The sequence below is a fragment of the Poromitra crassiceps genome (genome assembly GCF_964638095.1).
Source record: "Poromitra crassiceps genome assembly, chromosome: 3".
Classification (NCBI taxonomy): Eukaryota; Metazoa; Chordata; class Actinopteri; order Beryciformes; family Melamphaidae; genus Poromitra; species Poromitra crassiceps.
The window spans coordinates 10570647-10593146 of record NC_139625.1 but is presented as its reverse complement, the minus strand read 5'-3'; the positions used below and the strand labels follow the sequence as shown (position 1 = coordinate 10593146).

The 22500-nt window shown below is 42.8% G+C and overlaps 1 protein-coding gene across 1 annotated transcript in view; it reads right to left on the bottom strand.

Moving 5' to 3' along the window:
• Positions 1-22500, bottom strand: part of LOC310772958 (diacylglycerol kinase zeta-like) — a gene marked incomplete at both ends in the record, with an annotated part of 167655 nt that overhangs the window by 60116 nt on the left and 85039 nt on the right. Inside the window, one exon of the mRNA XM_083632913.1 lies at positions 3479-3545. Within this exon, the coding sequence (XP_083489039.1) occupies positions 3479-3545 (67 nt within the window). The remainder of the gene's footprint in view (positions 1-3478; positions 3546-22500) is intronic.

Here is a 22500-nt window from a genome sequence, read left to right as displayed (position 1 = left end):
ACCTGTGTTTCAACTGGCAACCTCCCTGTGTGTTATATGGACTAACTTCACCTGTGTTTCAACTGGTAACCTCCCTGTGTGTTATATGGACTAACTTCACCTGTGTTTTAACTGGCAACCTCCCTGTGTGTTATATGGACTAACTTCACCTGTGTTTTAACTGGCAACCTCCCTGTGTGTTATATGGACTAACTTCACCTGTGTTTTAACTGGCAACCTCCCTGTGTGTTATATGGACTAACTTCACCTGTGTTTCAACTGGCAACCTCCCTGTGTGTTATATGGACTAACTTCACCTGTGTTTCAACTGGCAACCTCCATGTGTGTTATATGGACTAACTTCACCTGTGTTTTAACTGGCAACCTCCCTGTGTGTTATATGGACTAACTTCACCTGTGTTTCAACTGGCAACCTCCCTGTGTGTCATATGGACTAACTTCACCTGTGTTTCAACTGGCAACCTCCCTGTGTGTTATATGGACTAACTTCACCTGTGTTTCAACTGGCAACCTCCCTGTGTGTTATATGGACCAACTTCACCTGTGTTTCAACTGGCAACCTCCCTGTGTGTTATATGGACTAACTTCACCTGTGTTTCAACTGGTAACCTCCCTGTGTGTTATATGGACTAACTTCACCTGTGTTTCAACTGGCAACCTCCCTGTGTGTTATATGGACTAACTTCACCTGTGTTTTAATGATTGCTCCATTATAAGAATCCAACATGCTGAAGCATTGTAGCAATATGTAAATACTGTCTGGGAACTGCGGGGGAATAGCGTGATCCTCCCACACGCTATGTCCTGCCAGTGAAAACTCATCGCTGTCAGGTGAAAAGAAGTGGCTGGCGACTGCACATGTATCTGAGGGAGTATGTACTAGTCTACAACTCTCCCCAGATCGGCAGAGGGGGTGTAGCATTAACCGGGAGAGCAGGGGGAATTAGCCTAGTGCATTCGGGGAGAAAATATGAGAAAAACCAGAAGAAGAAAAAAAAACAATATCAGTGCTAAAAATGTGGGGTCTAGCTACAACTAAGGCAATGAGTGAAAGCTATTGCAAGCCACTGGAGTTGGGCAATGATTTTTGATAACTTGAAGTTTTTTTTCCTCCATTACCAGCCAATGGATTTTCCTCCATATCTGCTCAACAGACTCTATGATAAGAGTGAGAAGAAGAAGAAGAAGAAGAAGAAGAAGAAGAAGAAGAAGAAGAAGAAGAAGAAGAAGAAGAAGAAGAAGAAGAAGAAGAAGAAGAAGAAGAAGAGTGCTAAGGAAAGCCTCATAAAATGTTCAGATCGTCATATGATTTACAGAAATATAGTCAAATAGAAATTTCAAGAGAAGCGAGAACATTGCCAATTTCCCCATCTGATTGTCACTCACACTAAGACGCCAATACTAAGATGCTTCTCTTAAAATTGCCATATCATTGGCATGCTGATACATTTCCCCCTCTGGGATCAACAGCGAATGATAGAAAATGAGAAAATGTCTGGGGAAAAAACAGCTAACAAAGAGCTGGTTTAGGAGGCGAGAGGAGAGGATGAAACAGCATTCAGGAGAGAAGGGGGGAAGAAGGAGCTGAGAGAGTGGAGGGCAATAAAGGCTGATTTATGGCAGGGCACCTTTGATAACTGTCACTCGACAGAGATGGTCTATTTTCAACAGAAAAAAGACTCTCCTTGCCTCCTTTGCCATTGTCACACAGTCACACCTGACCTGCCTCTTTAAGACTGTTTGCTCCTGTCGGTCTAAGAATAAGTAGACCTATACAGAAAATAATAAACACATAATATTTATTGAAGAGAATATTTTCTATCGAATCTTAAGATAAGTGACCATTAATATTAACATTAACATAAATAAGAAATTGCCATCTGGCTATCTGGATCCAGCATCTCCTCTACTGACAAACTTAAGCATATCACCTGTAGATTATAGATATTATTAATTTTAGCTGCATCAGGCCCATTCAAACTGGCTCCCCATATTTCCTTTTATACATTTTCAAATATAAAATACTATTTATACTATGGCTTAGCTGAATACCTGATGGTTATCATTTACAACATTTTACATTCAATATTTAATCAATATAGATATATTGATTTCCATCTTTCATTAGTCAGAGTTGTGATTAAACCTTGACTGAGAGACTATTGTCTTGTTTGAAGTTGATGGGAGTTCTATTTCATTCTTCCCACATCCAGGATTCATAGAACCGTAGTTGCGTTTGTAACTTTCGTTACATTTTGTACATGAGCATTATGAACGCATGTCCACACGCAACGCGGTTATCTGTTCCGAGATAGCAGGTAAGACACAGACAGACTGAGAGACGCAGCACTGCCCAGCTACGTTAGGCAAGACAGACTAGAGCAGTGGTGCTCAAACTGTTTTGGCTTCAGTACCCCCTTTCCCTGATTTCTCAATCCAAGTACCCCCTTTACCCGACTACAACATGCTTAGAAAACTGCAAGAGAAAACTATAGCATTATGATGCAATGAATAAATGATAACCCACCTTTGGAAGAATATAACATTACAAAAAAGAGTTGCAATTAGTGCATCCTGAGCAGATTTATTTTAAAGTTTCCTTTATTTTCATGAATTATTCTTACATTTTTCCATTTTCCACTTTTGCTCAAGTACCCCCTGTAGTACCTCCACGTACCCCTAGGGGTACACGTACCCCCAGTTTGGGAACCACTGGACTAGAGAGATGCACAGCAACTTATTTACATCCTGCTCGCTGACAACAAACTTGGAGAGAGCACATGTTCACCTGATTGCTGTTCCCGCAATTTACTCTCATGGAGTGTGTGTGTGTGTGTGTGTGTGTGTGTGTGTGTGTGTGTGTGTGTGTGTGTGTGCAGTAAACAGTTTATTAGTAATATCACTCATCAAAAACAGAGTTAAAGAGGGATTCACTCTTTCAGAAGCGAGCCCGTGATAGATGTGATAGACAGACGGTTCATCCAATCACCTGTCAGTTATTTTTTTTAAGTGCCTGCCCCTTTGAAACTGTTTCCCGACAACTCATTCCCAGATGATACCATCTGGCAGCGTCGGGTTAGTGTTGTTGTTGTTTTTCTATCCATTTTCGAGCGGTCAAAAAATCTTGCACAAAATCTGTGTAAGAAATGGTATCAACCCAAAAATGAGACATAGTTGAGTATGGGAAGCAATTAGGTCATTTGTTTTCAATATTAAATTATTAACCTAATAGAATATTGAATTTACACTGTACTAATAAAACTAACGTTTCCTTCTTCTTTTCTTGTTTTTGGCAACAAGTCGTCTCAGTGAACTTGACTTGTAGACATTGACACATGCGAGGCGGAGGCGGGCCCTTGCGTAATTGGGGGCCTTACACAAGTTGCGTAGTGAGCGTATAGGGCGGACATGCTCTGAATAAAGCCTTAGAGTCCAGAAAGTGGAAATAGTAATGTGGTGAGTGAAGTGTTGTACTTACAGTCAAGGAAACACCACTTAGGTGACAATCTCTGCGAGGAAAGGTTCTTTGGTTTGGCTGCTTCCTCCTGCGTGACAAACAGACACACCAATCAGATTAAAGAGCACCAGAACACTGGCCTATAGCGGAGCTTGTTGAACCTGACGCTGCCAAATGGGGGGCGATATTGTTTTCACAAGAAGACACTCACTGTGAAAACAATACCGCCCCCATCTGCCAGCGTCAGATGCATGTTTGACCTGCGGGTTGAAACGTATTTTTTTCATTGTAACTCTAAAGAAATAACATCCAGCTATTAAACATAAATGGCAAACAACATAATAGACCAGAAAACACACAAGAGAAAACAACACAAAACAGGAAAATGGAAAAAGGGGTGTGCCTTCTCCGGATGACTGGCCAATAGCAAACACGGGTCTAGTTTACGTTCACGATACCGTGGAAAAGTCTGAACCAATAAATTAAAAAGAAGAAAATTAGATATTATTCTAGCTGTCTAGTGTTGGCGCATGTGCTTTGACCTCTCAAGGAATTACAGTCATAGTGATGATAACTTTTTATATTTCATGAGATGAAATAGATCAGAAATTGGGCAAATTGTTAATATTTGTACAAGCGAAAATTGCAAAATTGGTACTGTGAACAAAGAATACAAGTAGTGCTAAGGAAAACATCAACTGTTCAGATCACCATGTGCAGTAATGGTAATGGTAAATGGTAAATGGCCTGCATTTATATAGCGCTTTTATCCAAAGCGCTTTACAATCAGTAGGTAGTCTACATTCACCCATTCATACACCGATGGCGGCAGGCTGCCACGCAGGGTGCCTACACACCATCTGGAGCAATTTGGGGTTCAGTACCTTGCCCAAGGACACTTCGACATGCAGACTGGAGGAGGCGGGAATCGAACCACCGACCTCCTTGATCCAAAGCGATTAGTGGACAACCCGCTCTACCTCCTGAGCTACAGCCGCCCCAATAATGTCAATTATATTACTCAAAGAAATACATTGAAATTGCAGTTTTAAGAGAACTTGCTGTTTTAAGTAAAACAGCAAGGTTCTCACTTCTCTTAATTCTCTCCAGACTTCAGACTCTTTGTGACACTTTTTTTCTCTCCCTCTTGCTCATCTTTCACATTTCTTTTCATTTCATTTTCATTTCCCCTAACGACTTACTGGACTTATTACATGGACATTTACATGGACCCCACTTTAAAGGTCACTTTAAAGGTCTTTTACTTTGCACTTTATAATTTAAAGATTGTCTTTCTGTCTGTCTCATAGTTTGTATCACTGCGATCGCTGTGCTGCATACTGCACAAAGACACATTCCTAGTTTGTAACGCAAGGCAAATCGCAAGGCAAATCAGAAACTATTTGTAATCTACAGTAAGATTAGACAATTTCTCACCCTCACTGTTTCAAATACATACCTACATGAAATTTTTCTTTCAACAATATCCTACTGTCTTCCAATTTGGTCCCTCACGACAAAGGAAACCATTGAACCCATAGCAAGACTCTACAACAGAGCATATCAAATTCATGGTAACTTTCCACCTTGGACTCACCACTGTACTGCACTCTCACACTCCTCTGCTACAACTTTTCAGAACTACACAAAAAGTCTAGCCATTAAGTTTTATTTTATGCTCAGAAACAACTCTTCTCCAACACTTACAGCTTTACTCCCAAGACACAACACAAGACAAGAACGCATCACCAGATCAATCTCACATGCACTCATACCAGTGCATACAAAAATAATTATGGACTAAGATCATTTTTCCATACATACACCAAAATTTGGAACGAGATCCCATTCCACACCAGAGCAATAACCTCCATCTCACATTTCAAACAAGCCTACAAACATCTGATGCTAGAAAACACCTGTAATCACTGATCCGACTCACTCCTAGCTTTTAATTTGTTGCTGTTGCTGGTTGATTGTATTGATGAATGAATGAATGTTTGTAAATGTAATGTTTTGTTAGGTTTGTAAAATTGTATGTAGTGCAATTGAACATGTTTTGTATATTAATTATTTTGTTTCATGTACTGCAGAACAGGAACCTGCTGAAAACCAGTTTGTACCTGAGTCAGGCCAGTTAAATGTACATGTGAAATGTCATTTTTATCCCTTCCTGTATAAATAAAGTGAACTGAACTGAACTGAACATGTTTACTCACTATGGCTTTTCAAATAATCTTGAATCTCGCATTTCTCTGAAAATCTCTCCATCGTGTCAACTGACCACTAAAACAAATATGTCGGCTGTTGCAGACATATTCCTCTCCGCTTTTCTCCCTCACTCTCGTCTTATCCCTCTTCTCTAGCTCCGATCAGTTGCCTGACAACCTAAGTTTGACACAGTTTGAAAGAAAACGAGATAAGAACAGTCTGTTAATCCATTTGGACTCCCTCTTCCAACACAAAGCTGGCACATAATTACGGTTTGTCAGTTATACTTAGCTGAGAGTAACACCGAGTTCGGGTGACAGTTGAAGCCTATTTGAGTTCTACATCTTTCTATCTATCAGACTTCAGGCTCTTCAAAGCAAGGCCTCGCTAAGTAGCTGCTGCTAGCAGCTAGCGGGTGTAGTTTGGTCAAAAGAAAATAGTTCCTACATGAAACTGCTCAGGTCTGCAGATTATCTTGAGTATTAACCGGAAAGAGACACACTGCTGTTGAGTTTTTCAAATGTATTTTGTTTGGAGCTTTGAGCCATCCAGTTCCATTGTGTTCGAAAGAAGGCAGACATCTCTAGGGCCGATATCTCCAAAACTCACACCAAAACGATCTAACGTTACATGTAAAAATACCACAGGTAAGAGGGAAAATATGTATTGTTGATTTGGGGGTGACGTGTCCCTTTAACTAATAGTGAGTGTCCGATCTTCGCAAACCTGTCAGCTTCTGTGTTGTGTTTCTACCTTCTGTTTGCTCTGTCTTTTCAAATTGTGCTTGGATCCCGCGACAGCTGCTTGTGGCTATATTTATGAGGTGCAAATGCCCACAGGGAAATCAGTCTTTATATTTCAGTCAGTTATTTGCCATGGCTTCATGCAGAATATTTTAGCATTCTGAATTAATTCCCTGCGACTGAGCATCCCAAATGAATTGCTTGCATGCATACTAAGTAAGGCGGTCTGATCAGCTGTGCGTTTACTTACAGCAGAACATGGACGCAGAAGAAAAACTACTAGTTGAATAATGGGCATGTTCAGCTGCACCAGGTCACCCACACATAGGGGTGGGTACCGAAACCCCCGGGTACTACTATGGCACCCTCCGGTACTCCGAAACAGACACCGCGTGCCACGTGCCATGTTCTGGCGCCGTTTAGGCACCGGTACCGTTTTAAAAGTAACATTGTAGCACCGGTATCGGGGGAAAATACAAAACGATACCCATCCCTACTCGCACCCCAGCTCTGCTGTCCGCAAACTTGTTGACGTCACCTCCTCCAAGTGGATGAACAGGCATAGAAATCATTTTGTTTTCCAGCCACAGAAAGTCGCTTAAGCCTTCATGAGCCTCTGGTGTTCTATTGAACAGATTCTCAAAGGTTTAACAACAATAACAACAACACACATTGGGAAGGGGTCAAGGTGGCCAAAGGAATCAAGAAAACTAGGTGTGGGGGGGGGGGGGGAAACATTTCCGTTAACTGAAATAACATCAAAAAGAAGGCTTTACAAAAAAACAAGGCACAAGGAAAAGAGGTGGCCCCAGGAACAGCTGGAGAAAAGGTGTCCAGGCAGAGATGTGTGGGAGTCAGTGGACTCAACTGGGGAGATCTCAAAAGAACCGCCAATGACCGAGTGAGGTGGAGGACATTCGTCAATGGCCTCCCTAGAGGAGCCAAGGCTTAAAGGGACTAAAAACCAAAATACATATTTTTCCTCTCACCTGTAGTGCTATTTATCCATCTATATCGTTTGGGGATAGTTGCCTGTGTTTTGGAGATATCACAAAAACAATATAGATGGATAAATAGCACTACAGGTGAGAGGGAATATATGTATTTTGGATTTTAGGGTGAGCTGTCCCTTTAAGTCAAGTAAGTCAAGGGGCTAGTATATTCGATTTGAGATGGTCTTATGAGGTATTTATATTGTGATTGGGCTATAGAGAGCCGCAGGAATGAGTCCAGAAGTATACTTCCAGGTTCGTGAGAGGAAAAGTCTATGGGATTTAACATGGGGGTTTTGCTTAAATGCATAAAGGTCTGTGGTTAACAAAAGTTTATGGGAACGCGGATTTGGGTTCAGCATGATCATCTTCACAAACGTGAATAACTTTTATGACTTTTGGAACGTAAATGCGTTTTTTTTTAAACACGATTTTTAGAAAACGCTTCAAAAGGCATAAAAGTTATTCACGTTTGTGAAGAGTATCATGCTGAACCCAAATTCGCATTCCCATAAACTTTTGTTAACCGCAGACCTTATTTTATGCATTCAAGTGAAATCCCCATTCTAAAACCCCACAGACTCTTCCACTGACGAACCAAATGGTGGCGATTTCTGGATGAAGCCTACAAAAATACATCATCCCTGCGGTGCTCTATTATTCTGATAATAAATAGAATATTAAGCTCCATGTCAACGCATCGTGTTAGAATATCATGTAGACATTCTAGTCTGGTTTTTCTAATGAGCTTAATGCAACCTTATCGAAGCCCCTATTCTGCTCAATTCCTCCATGTATTTGGACATGGAAAGCCCTTAGCTTGATTTCCTTTATGATGATCATTGTTTTAATTCAATCAACATGTGTCCAAATGTTAAAGGAAATAAGCTGTGGCGTGTTTCCATGGCAACACTGCGAGCTGTGGCACAAGGCAAACAGAATCAAGTTAAACCACTCCTCCCCCCCCCCCAGCACTCTCACTTTCAGTAACATGATCGAGAAAGTTCATGTTTATAAATATCTTGGCATTTGGATCGATGATGGATTTTCATTTAAATACAATATTGAAACTCTGGACATTAGCCAGAGGGAGAGGGTTGTTTTTGTTGTATAGGAATACAATACTGTTTCCTATGACTTAAGGTCCTTACACATCGGGAGCGTTTTTTTCGTGCGATTAATTCGCACGTCAATAATATTTTCCGAACCTATATCAGTCAATGCAACCGTGCATACCAACGGCAAAGTTTCGCTGAGCGTTATTGCGGTGTTTATTTTTTCGAACTGCGGTCGATTTTTCAGAAATTCGCTTCCTACATGATTGACAGGTGGGTCAAAACTTGCATCGCAATTTCGTGCCGTATATTCGCATCGCTCTTGATGTGTAAGGACCTTTAGGGTGATATTGTTTACAGATATGCTGCTACCTCCACTGTGTATCTGCCCTCCCCCCCGTTTTGTATCTGGTGATCCTTATTCAATTCATCACTGCACCTTATACTCTGATGTTGCAGTTGGACTGCCCTCCCTTTCTCAAAGGTGCGATCAACATTGGTTTTGAATTATATTGCATGGTAAACTCCCACTCTATATTCACCCCTCTTTGTGTGGCAGAGACATAATCACTTGACATGCTCCTTGGAACTCACAACTTGGAAAGACTTGCTTTAAGTTATACAGTAGGGCCTCTGCAACCTGGAACAGCCTTCAGAATGTTTTTAAATGAGATACCTTGCCCTCCCCTAGGCCATTTTAGATTGCTTGTTGCAGGCTTGGAATTAAGTCATTTTTAGGGCAAGGCCACTTTGGGCCTTTGATAAATACTAATTTACTGTGGCACTGCGGCCCAAATGCAGGGCACCAAGGCCAAAACCAATGCTTATTAAAATCCTTTTTTCAGTCATTATTTCTTAGCAAAATAAATATCCTAATAGAGAAATTAAGTGGCTGCAGTAGCACATTATGTAAGATTGCTCAGACTGCAAAGTTAGTCACATGTGCAGTAACAATAACATAAGTGTAATCCAGGTTATTTAGCTACAAATTACAGATTTCCCCTAAATGCCTCAAATCGTCTTCCTATTGGTAGTGATGTGGGATGCTACCATTTACCGATGTTCCCTGAACATCTCATGCAGGCTACTGTTACTGACATTGTTTTTGCTGCAAATGTAGCTATATTCTTCATTACAGCTGCTAATTACCAGCTGTACATTCAAACTACACTAGCTCTGCTCAAGCTCTCATAGCTCTCTCCTTCTTTTAGCGACTTTCTCACTAATCCCACAGATCTGCTAGTTACTTCAGCCTAGTATACACTATGACAACTTTCTATTTGATCTATTCTATTTCTATTATATCTATATCTATATATCGAATCTATCCACCTTATTTCTAGCTACCATGATGCCTATGGGTGCTTCTTCCGGTGTACTCCTCCCAGCCTTGTTGCTGACAGCTTGACACACGTCTGTAACGTTTCAAAGCTGCAGGCGAACGGAGCAACGCGAGCTTGCGTATCTATTTATTTATATCTATTTATCTATCTATTTGTTCCAAGCCAGTGTGATCCTTGACTCACACGGCAGCCAATCAGCGTTGAGCAGCAAGCGACTTTTGCCAGCGTAATTTCGCTCGAGTTGGGATATTTCATCTCGGGCGACGAGTGAATTTTCGCCCTATCGCTCTGTCTCTCGGACGCCCAGCGATTTTTCTCTCGGGCGAATATACGCTAAATCGCTCGTTTGCATTGACTTTGTATGTAAACTCGATGCCAGCGAAAAACTTTAATAGGTCGGTGTGAACGCACCTTAAACGACTGGGAGTATCCACTAACCAACTGTTTCCTGCTTTTTTTTTTAGAACGACTGAAAAACTAGGGGTCAAGTTTAACTTGGTCAAACCGAGTAATTCAGCTATATTTAGAATCAGGGGAGACCATAACCTTTCACTAAAAAAGTTGATCTTTACTTCTTTTTAGGTTTTGCAGGCATTCATTTAGTTTGACAGTTATTGAGTTGATTTGAATAAGGTTTAGTTTCACGCTATTCCCCCCAGTTCCCCTCCCCCCGAACAGGCGCCCACAGAGGAGGCACTAATGCAGCTACCAGGACTCATACCACACCAGCTTTCCCACCCGCAGACACGGCCAATTGTGTCTGTAGGAACGTCTGACCAAGCCAGAAGTAGCGCTGCCGGGAATTGAACCCAGGTCTCCATGGTTGTAGGCGAGTGCTTTTATCTCTACGCTACCCAGATGCGCCATGAAGAGAATACATTAATATCACCACAAAATATTGACTATTGCCAACTTTTTGTCTTTTCTTTTTTTCTGATTTCCCCCTCATTTTCTCCCCAATTGTACTTGGCCAATTTCCCCCTGCTTCCCCCGGCCGCTGCTCCACCCTCTGCCGCTCTGGGGAGATCCGTAGACTAGCACCATGCTTCCTCCGACACATGCGCAAGTTGCCAACCGCTTTCCTTCCCCTGACAGCGGGGAGCTTCACCGGCAGGATGTAGCACGTGGGAGGATCACGCTATTCCCACCAGTTCCCTTCCATCCCGAAGAGGCGCCCCGACCGACCAGAAGGAGGCGCTAGTGCAGCGACCAGGACACATACCCTTCATCCGAACCTGGTCGCGAACCTGCGACCTTCGTGTTGGTAGGCAGGGACTTTACCGCGACACTACGAGCAGATACTGTATCTCTGTCTGTATCGGCCCAGTTGAACCCTAGTGATAAATCACTACTTAGAATGTTGTGTGGATGTAAAGGCACTGAGTCAAACAATAGAGATGACACAAAATAAACAAGACAAACGGCGCTACTTTCTTGAACTTTTCTTGAACTACTTTTCTTGAAATTCTCTGAACCAGTCTCGCAGATTGACAGAATGTCTCTCTCTCTCTGCTCTCCGTGTTTGATTTGATTTGATTTGATTTATTGATTTTGTTCATGCATCCAAAAGGCACATGCAGATTTATAGTTGAAGTACAGTTACAATGAGGGGCACATGAAAGGGAGACCCCAAAGAAGCAAGAAATGCTTATGGTAGGGGACCCAAGACATCAAAATTGCAAAACAGACACACAGTTACGACATACACACCCAGCCACTCATCCATCCACCCCCCACCCCTCGCACACACACACACCTACAACGCTCATGCATGCACACACACACACACATACACACCCACACACACACATACACACACACACACACACGCACACACACACACACACACACACACACACACACACACACACACGCACACTCACACACATACACCAAAATACATAATACCGTTAGAGCAAGACACATTGCTCATTTCGATAATCATCGTCAGACAAGTAAGTCAATTAAACATAAGTGGATAGTAACTTATTTTTTTTAAATTGAAAGATGAAAAGGACTGTGACATTTTAATAAAACCATAGGGCTCGTTCCATATCCAAGGTCCCCTGCATACGATAATTAAGCTAGTGCATTTCAATTTGCGCTTTTTCCCAGTAATACGATTTGTCCCCCTGGTGCCGTATGTGTGCAGGGGAAGGGAAACTGGGATGAGCTCACATAAACGAGAGTTGATCTTATTTATGACCTGATACATTGTACAAGCGTTGTGGGAAAAATGACATGCAGTTAGCCTCAGGAGATCATGTGCATAGAAGAGTGAGCCAGTAGGCGCAGTGAAATCGGACCAGGAAATTGCACGAATGATTTTCTTTTGTAAGGAGTGTAGCTTTGTGAGATGACTGGGAAAGGTATTACACCATATGATATTGCAGTAGTTTGTCTCCATCTCTCTCGTCCCAGTCTGTCTAGTTGAGCTACAGTACAGAGGTCTCTAGCTGAGTGAAATGCCTCCAGGATTTAAAAGCAAAACCTGCCGAACAGCCAATCAAACGCTCAACCAGAGACCTTTAATATAGATAGAGACAACCCGACTTCCAGTCACTTCCTGCATCTGTGCCACCTAGGTTTCCACCCACTGCCACGCCCACATAGGAGACTGGTCAGCCAATGAAGTTTCATAGCATTGACAGACAGCCAATCACAAACTGATGACCACACCCATTTAGGAGACATGAAGGGTACCATTTCTTATTATTGGTGAAGCTGTAGTTTGTGTCTCAGACAAAAACAGCTGAGCTGTTTCAGGTCCGGGTGGTCCGACGAGACCACGCTAGACACTTTACTTGTCTTTGTTATGACAAGTTGACATTAACCAAGACAACAAAACCTGTCAATGTCCTTGTCTTTTGACAAGCTGTTAGAAACAAAGCATGCCCGTCTCTTAAAGGACCTATTTGCTGGTTTGAACTTGATCTCTATTATCTGAAATGGCAACCCGATCTCCCAAAAATTGTAAAATAGCAACGTTTTGGACCAACGTACGTTGCTATGTTACAATTCCGGCTCGAAAATGGTAAAATGGTAACGTACATTTATTACAGGGGTGGGCGTGGTTTCCGGAGATTTTAGGTTTTCTAACCTCTCCCAAACCCAGACCCCTAAACCTAACCTCTCCCAAACCCAGACCATAACCCTAAACCTAACCTCTCCCCAGACCCAAAAACCTAAGCTCTCCCCAGACCCTAAACCTAAAATCTTCGGAAACCACGCCCACCCCTGTATGAATTGATGAATGATTTTACAATTTTGGAGCCGAAATTGTAACATGGACAACGTTGGTCCAAAACGTTGCTATTTTACAATTGTCTGTGAGACCGTGTTGGAAATGGGGATATAGTGTGAAACCCAACAACAGCTGTTTTCAATGTTCTCTGTGTCTCATGTGGTTTCAGGATCTGCTCTGGATGGAGGGGAGGTAAACATTCTTTGATTGGTTGAAAAGTGGCACAAAACAATTTTTTAAACAATATAACAACAACCATTATAAAACGGCTCTGTGAAATCAAGCAATCTGATTGGTTCACAGCTGTGGTATATTTAGCGTATACCACAGGTAGAGCCGCATCCCCGAAACACTCCACCTCTGAGAAAACAAATAGTAGCTAGTTAGCCTGCTAGCCTCGCAAACGGGAGCTTCTAAGCCAACCCGTCTCACCATAATACCGAGAGTGCCTAGTGGTAGCGTTTACTGTCGTCTCCTGCTAGTGACCTCATCAGTATGCGACAGCTGAGCTAGCTAGCCGCAAGCTAGCTAACAGATAACAACGTTCGCTAGCTGCCTACCGAAATGGAAACATTTAAGGTTAACTTCGACCTCAGGGGTGGCTTATCTATGGACAAGTGGATTGAGCAGTGTCTACCGGACACATTGGTCCCTATTCTCCCACAGGCCTTCGGCGCTAAAACGGGCCTTAAACGCAAAAAAACGTGCCTTGCGCCTGTTTCGGGAAAATAGCAATAGGCTTTAGGCTGCCAAATGCGCTTTAGGCCGAATGGGCGTGGCGGAGTCCCTGAATGCGCCAAAGTGGGCGTGTCGGCGCTAAATACCGGCGTACTCGTATCTTCCAGCCATCTTCCGACCTGGCCTACTTTTAGCGCTTTGCGCTTTTGAAAAGCAGGCCTAAAGCAGGATTCTGTGCACCGGGGACAGGAAAGTGAATGGAGAATACAATATATAGAAAAAAATACTTTAGAATACAATAGAATATAAGATTGCAACCCTTCTCAGGCTTTGGGTGAAGCTGTAATGCAGTTTCATAAATTTAGTTTAGGCTATCATAATAATCCCCATTTATGTGTAATATAGCTCTACGTTTTATTACCCCCCCCCCCCCCCCCCGAAATTAGCTAGGCTACTAATATTACTAATATTCCTAATTAATATGTATTATTATTTCATTCAGATAATTGACATTATAGGCATGTACCGTAAAATACCAATTAGAAGCCGACTTCCAAATTGCCGCGGGTCCCATATATAAGCGGGGTCTGGATACATATTTTGTACATAAAAGCAGGTCCCAATTTGACGCCCGGTTAGTTTTTTCAATGTTTTCTTTTTACCTTTGCGACATCCTGTTGAATGCATCTCCCAAACACAACGAAGAAGAAAAATCGGATGAAGAATACGAACAACGAGGAAACGGGAACAACGAGGAAAAAAAACACATGCACGAAACTTGCTGATCAAAATTCGTTTTCCCTCAACATCTGATGATTCTGAAAATTGTGTAGGCATTTCCTGAAGATTTTTATACACTAAAACCGACATCTCTGGTGTAATAATTATTTTGAGAAATGTGCCTATGGTATATTTCCCTGCCAGCGGGCATAGAAGTCCGCTTCTAATTGGTATTTCACCGCTCTTTCACATGTGCGCTACTGAAGAGGGTGCTCCGTGAGTGATGAACAGCGGAGGAGGCAGCGCATGCAACAAATAATCTGCTCACATGATGATCATGTTCTCTCACCTTCAGCGGAGAAAGTTTAGTGGTAAATACCGGTAGGTCACAGTTCAGCTCAAATTTTATTTGATTTCATGTACAGGCCAGAACTGGCATGCAATGTGCTCTGCTGCGCTGAGAGGGAGGCGCGGCTCTCCCCATAGACAAGCAATCGTGTGGGGTGCTGACTGTAGCCAACTCATTAAAATAAATGGTTTAAATAAACAATTTCATACTATTTACAATCTTTGCTGAGCAATATTTTTGTACAAAAATAATTAAAGCAGGTCCCAAACTGCCGCAGGTCCCATATTGACGCGGGGTCTGGCTACATATTTTGTCAATTAACGCCGGGCTAATAATTGGTATTTTACGGTATTTACATGCTTGCAGTATTTTAACTGCAGTTAGATTGCTTTGAGAAGCATAATAATATGGAATAATAGCCTATATATGGAGATAGACAGACCGGATGAAGGGAGGGGGGGGCGGCGGAGCCCTTGGCTTTGTCTGGTTTTACCGGATTTGTCCAGGAATTGGAGCTTAAAAGGCAAGCGTGTGTCTCTTCCCTGCAATTCTCCAATGAGCGGACAATGCATAATTTTACGCTTAAAAGGCGTGGTTATAATGGTTGAGGCTGAGTTTAGCGCCAATACCAAGATATCAAGTGCGCCTTTCCACGCCCACTGCTTTGCGCTGCGGCTGGCGCTCGGCCTAGAAACTGCGCCGCTGCAATGATAGAGCCCATTATCTCCAGAAGAAAACCCACCTACAGTAGCCTCGGACCTAACGTTAACCTAACGTTAGCACAAACATTAGCCAAAGTTAACCTAGCTAACGTTAGCTGTTTGTCACCAAGCCTGTCTAGCTAGTTGTGCAGGGAGCCAGGAGAGACTATTTTATTAAGCGGAAGAGTATGATTTATGAATAACAGCCATTTAAATTTGAGTTGTTTATTCCTTTCATATTGCCATACATGCCGTTTGACCCTTAGGTGTGGTATAATAAGCATACTGTATACCACGGCCTGTCGTGAGCTATTGCTTAAGTATACGTTTGTTTCTGGTCAAACATTGTGATTGAATGGCAGGTGTTCCACGAGCGCTATTAACTTCAATAGGCAAACTTTACATTAGTACACCCCAAGCACACCAGAAGCATATCCGACGCTGAAGCAACACCTCGCGGAGGCAGTTTCATTTCGGCGTCCTTGTTGACAGGGGAGACCGATCACACCGGCCGCATCGCCTTCCCCCCGAGTTTCGGCGTCGGGTCTATTTTTGACGCGTGCAGCCAAGCATGAAGTTGTGACCGGCGTGGAGCAAAACAAGAGCGCTTCTGGTGTGAACGGCAAGTGCTCCTGCTCGACGCTTCCGTGACGCGCTGCTTCGGAGATGCTTCTGGTGTGTCCCACCTCTTAAGGCTATGATCAGATAGCAGGGCTCGACAGTTCGAGCGTTTTTTTTTTTTTTTTGAGCGCCCGCTCCCGTGAGATTTGTGTTGGGTCCCGCGGGACGAGAGCGATCCTCCCACTCTCCCAATGCAACACCTCTACGTCAAAGCCCTGAATAGGAAGGAGGCTTTCTTCTCCAGCTCACACGCTGAGCTCAGCTGCAACACACGCTAAGCACACGCTAAGCTCAGCTGCAACACAGGCAGGATGTTGCCCAAAGCAAAACAGAGTAAGTTAGCCATTACTCTGCTGTGCTCTTCCTCTGCCAAGATAGAGCTACATTTTTAATGGAAAAACTTCACCCAAAAGATCTGGTGATTATCTCCATAAACACATCTGGATCTCAGTTAGACGACCCAATAAAATAAGGGAGAAAGGACATTATGAAAAGTGAGAAAGAACTGCTGGTTCACATTATTCAACAACCTCCGAATAGAAGAAAATCACTTCCAAGATGAGTCAAATCAAGCGCATCGCCTCTTTGCAGGGTCAGGATACAAGAAACTCACCCACACACTTGTGCGTACACACACACACACACACACACACACACACACACACACACACACACACACACACACACACACACACACACACACACACACACACACACACACACACACGAGCAAGCATATACACATACAAATGCCACCATACACATATTCAAATACACAAAAACACATTTGCATAATACAGAGGAGTTATCAAAAATCACACACACACACACACACACACAGACACACACAAAAATACGCCCACACAGGTAAACAAAACAGGTTGTATACCCGAGCGGTTACAAAACTCACAGCGGGGGAAGAGAGGATAACCAATCCCGCCCCCCCCCCACTCACACAGGCAGGCAGGCACACATACACACACACACACACACACACACACACACACACACACACACACACACACACACACACACACACACACACACAGGAATTACACACACAGGAATCAGCTGGGTATCAGCTAGTGCCTGGTGCCCCACCAGAGGATTTTCAAATCTTAACTGATTTTTAAAACGTGGGAGGCCACAGACATAACGACAGATTTAACAGATGTTCCTCTCTCGAACAAGCTCAAACTACAAGTTTGGAACCACAACAATATATTATTAAGACTGGAATTGCTTTCTAGCGTCCCTCGCTGCCTCGCCCCCGCCTTTCGCGCCAGTTCAGCAATTGTACGCCACGCGGAAACTGCCGCCCAATTATATTAGTCAAATGATCTCGCCCGGCGGAGCGACTGTACATAACAACTCACATGTGTGGTGTTGGAGAAACTACTTTAAAACTAGTTTACCAAACAACTTAGCTACTGTACATCACAATGTAAAGTAGTTCAACTACATCTTAACTACCTCTCAAAAAAAAAAAAGCTTGTCAAACTAAAACCACTTTCAAAAAGTAGTTCAACTACATCCAAACTACATCATGGGAAATCATCACAATCTGAGTCTAATAATCTCATATTGTTACACGGAGGTCCAGATCTGACCTGACACTGACTAAAGTGTAGGTGTGTTTGATTTACTCACTTAGCAGCCCGAGGATGTGTTTTTAGGAGAGGATAGGGAGAAATTCTTGAGGTGGAATCAGGAAAATGCTACATTTCTAGGTAAAGTCATAGAATTCGATCTCCGCTCTCGCTCGCTCTCTCTTGCTTGCGCTCTCTCTCTCTCTGTCTTGCTCCCTCTCCACACTGTGAACTACAAAATCCGTGAAATCATAGAAATAAACCTGTTGAAACAATAATCCACCGACATCCCGAGTTCATCGTCTCGGTAGAAAAGGCTCTTCACACCCGTTAACGAGCCAATTAATCGCCATAGCAACCCCAGCACAGGCAGGGTGTCAGCAGTAGAGCTGCAGAGATGACCACTTCAAGGACTTAAAACCTACCTGTTAGTCCATGGGCCAAGGCAAAAATCGGTACCACCTGAGGTGACCGCACAATTTTGTTATTTTTGTCTTCCTACATGTCTCTAGTTTATATTTTGGTATGATAACCCTGCCGATTTGGTAGCTTAAGGATAGTTATCACTCTGTAAACAAACCTACCCCTATATAAATGACAAAACCCTGATTTCTGTGTATTAGTCCAGATGATATGTGAAAATTATGTTCCCTTTTTCGTAAAAGCATGAAACTTGGTACGCTTATAGTTTGGGGCCCTGTACAGTTTCAGAAATTGAGCCATCGCAAAAATGCCTTGTGGCGGCCATTTTAATTCTGCCATAAGCAAATTATGTAGTTTGCATCATATCTCCTGAACTACACATGCTAACACTGAAAAGGAGATGTCTATCCCAACGTTTTCATGGTCAAGGATTACAATGATACCATAGAACATCATAAACTGTTAAAGTGACTAATCAATGGTGAATTTGATGACGTTGTGAGAAGGAAATGACAGTATCTGATAACCGATGCTATAACTTCAAAGCCATGACCATTCTCTGGCTAAGATGTTTTGATGAGTGATTTCACTTATATAGACATTTTGTTAAAATAGAGCCCAGGTCCCTCCTAAAGATCCTGGGATTTTCCTTGCCAGATGGCCAAATCCAAGATGGCCACTGGCGCCATGTTAAAAAATTGACTTTTGACCCAGAGCACATAGAATAATGTATGAAGACACTTTTCGGTGTAAGTCAACCACGAGGAATCCGATTCTGACATCAGTTTGACATTTTGGCATAGTTTTGACCCAGAATTCCAAGATGGCTGCCATCCAGTATTGTGGAAATGTAACTTTTGAATGGGAAGGTATACTGTGCGTTTGGGGTTTACCACAAGGAAGGAGATAGATTAACAATGGTGGATGTTTTGGGAGTCATTTCAGAATTATGTTCACTGAAAAGATGTTAATGTCAACACCCATTTTACCTTGGTACTGCTGTACCAACTACCCCCAGGATTTCTTGCATTAAAATATTTAATGAATGTATGACAAGATAACTAAAATAAGCTATTTTTATTAGCTGTAGCTATAGATTCTGAATCATCAGATTCCGCTCATCATCTTTAACCAAGTATGCTGTGTCATACCGGTCGATCACACAGATGATATGTCGAATAACGTACACAAATACTATAGTAGTTACTAGTAAACTAACCATTAACTAATAGCCAGTTAATGAGTAGCTAATGAAAAATTTGGCATTAGTCAATCACTAGTTAATCATAGTTAATGAGTAGGTAGTCATTAGTTAATGATTAGTATCTAATTTCCTGAGTAGAGTAGTTAATCATTACCTAATGATTACTAAATGTCAGCTCGTGAATAGAGTAGTTAATCATTACTTAATGATTCCAAAATGTCAGTGCGTGAATGTATTAGTTAATCATTAGTTCATCTTTTTGTGTACCCTATTGTAAAGTGGTGCATCATACTCAGTAGTTTATGAATCATTACCTGTCCATTAGTTACTCTTTTCGCACCCTAATATAAAGTGAAAGATATCCTTATCAAATAAACACTCCCTCCAGGTGAGATTCGAACCCTGAACCCCAAGATTGTTAAATTGTAAGTCTGGTTCTCTACCATCTGAGCTAACCAGCCTGTTATTTGATAGAGCCATACTATAGGTCTGTAGAGTCAGAGACTAAGTATTATGTCCTATCCACATACTACTTTCTGTTCAAGTACTTTTTAAGATATATTCCACCCAAATACTACCTTCTCTCCAAATACTTATAGTTTTAAAGGTATATTCCATCCAAATACTACTTCATGTCCAAGTACTTAGGTATGTTTCAGCCAAATACTACTTATGTCTAAGTACTTGTAAGTACTTGGACAGAAAGTAGTATTTGGGTGGAATATACCTTTAAACTATAATACTTGGTCTCAGGTTCTACATTCGATAGTATGGCACGCGTTTATACGCGTGGGAGATGGGTCTCCGCCCATACCCTCTCTCCTGGAATCTGAGACGCATCTGAGTGGCCTTATCGACAAAGTCACGTTTGTCACTGCATAATCTGCGAAGGCGCATAAATTGTCCCGTGGGCAGATTATCCTTGAGATGAGAGGGGTGATAACTAGTGGCGTGGAGGAGGGTGTTCCTGTCTGTGGGCTTACGATAGATGGATGAGTGTAATTTATTGTTGTGTTTGTAAACAGAGACGTCCAAGAAATTAATCCGGTCGGGGTGATGGTCTATGGTGAAGCGGAGGTGGGGGTTCCAGGTGTTGAGCAGGGTATGAAATTCTAACAGTGATGTGGATGAGCCATGCCAGATCAGGAAGACGTCATCGATATATCTGCGCCACAGGATGATAGAGCTGATAAACGGGTTAACGCTAGAGTTGTACACAAAGTCTTTCTCAAAGGCACCCACGTATAAATTTGCTATACTGGGGGCTGCGGCAGATCCAACCGTTTTCAGCATGTAGCAACGAGCTAGCATTGTTGATGTTGTTGTTTCACAGTGGCACAGGCATTTGAGATAGACAGATTCGACACGGAGGGAGTGGAAATGAAATCCATAAATGGTCGCCACCAGTCAGTCAGAGCGGGTTGGAGCATCCATGCAGGGAGGAGGGTGGAAGATGATTGTGATGCTGCAGACGCAAAGTGCCGCTGTGTGTAAATTCAGCTCGAGCAGGACCCTGGCCATTAACACCAGATGCACTGCTTTGCTCCGCACCGGTGACAACTTGTACTGACTTCCTATTTGGCTTCACACAATCACTCGCAGGTCTCACACAAAAATAGATCAGACGCTGAAACAATCTCTGCATGGGGCGAGCCGGCCGCATCACGGCTGGCCTGACTGAACGGTCTAATGTGCTAACAAGTGCGCCAATGAAACTGGCTGCGCTTCCAGATGCTTCGTCACTTCAGCGTCTGGTGTGTTTGTACCTTTTCGCATCCATTTTGAGCCATGACTGCATGCATGAGTTCAATTCCTTCCCGTTTGACCTGGCCTCCCCAACCCTCCACACCCTACAGTCTGCCTGCCTCTGATGAACTCATTGCAGACTTAAAATCAGCCCATGCTGCAGGAGAGTTGACCAGATTCTTGCAAGTCCCGGGGGCCCTATCTTCGCAAAAGCGGTACGCCGCGCGCAATGCAAATTGGGGGCGTGCACAAGCGCATGCCTGTTATAATTTTACTGGACATAGGCGATCCAGTACAGGCGTTTCTGAACAGAATACAGGGCAGCACCTCTTACGCGCTAAAAAAAAGCACCTCTTACGCGCTAAATACTCTTGCTTGAGTGCACCATAATCTCTATGCTGTGCAGCTCAGCACAGAGTAAAATTCCTTTTGGATATGTCATTACACACGGATGTGCCATGCCAGGACATCAAATTCTGCTGCTAAAATTGGATATTAGCAGATAATTCAGTGAGGCAATCAACTATAACTCACTGATAAACTTTTATCACATCGCAAAGAGGGAAATTAATTGAGAAAACTTGTTGGACAATGGACATAGGCTATTCACCTTCACCTATCCCATAGTCTCGTTGGCCAGCCTCCCCTCCCCCGCAGGTCTCCATAGTGGGATTGTGATGGGCGGCGCTTAGCGGCAGTGCCCTTGGAAAATAGTTTCCAACAATCCAACTTGCCCTTTTCAGCTTGTAGCAACGAGCTAGCGTGTAGGTTTCTGCCGTTAGCTTGCTAGCTAGTTAGCATTGTTGTTTTCACTGAGGTGGCAGGGCACTATTTACAGCGACACATAGGGAGGAGGGAGCGGAAGCTGCTCTGATTGACGTGGTTGGAGCCAATGACAGAGTTTGTAATAAGCCGGGAGCAGACATCCGGCTCCAAGAGCAGCTGTAGAGCAGGGGAGGGCTTATCCCAGTTGCCTGTTTCCGTGGCGCCAGACTCCTCTCCCGGTAGGGAGGGGAGGCTGGCCAGCGAGACTAACATAATTATGAAATTACCCTCAAAACACAATAATTGTCATTACTAAACCATGTTTGGTAGGCATGGATTTGCAATTAAAATAGCTATAATTCACCATTGTTAATCTCCGTCCTTACTCTAAAAATGGTAAACCCCAAACACCACATACGTATATGTTGCCATTCAAAAGTTAAGTTTTCACGCTACTGGATGGCAGCCATCTTGGAATTCTGGGTCAAAATTATGTCAGAATGTTAAACTGATGTCAGAATCAGATTCTTTGTGGTTGACCTACACCGAAAAGTGTCTTCATACATTATTCTAGGTGCTCTGGTTCAAAAGTAAATTTTTCAAGATTGTACCAGTGGCCATCTTGGATGTGGCCGTCTGGCAGAAAGTCGCAGGATGTT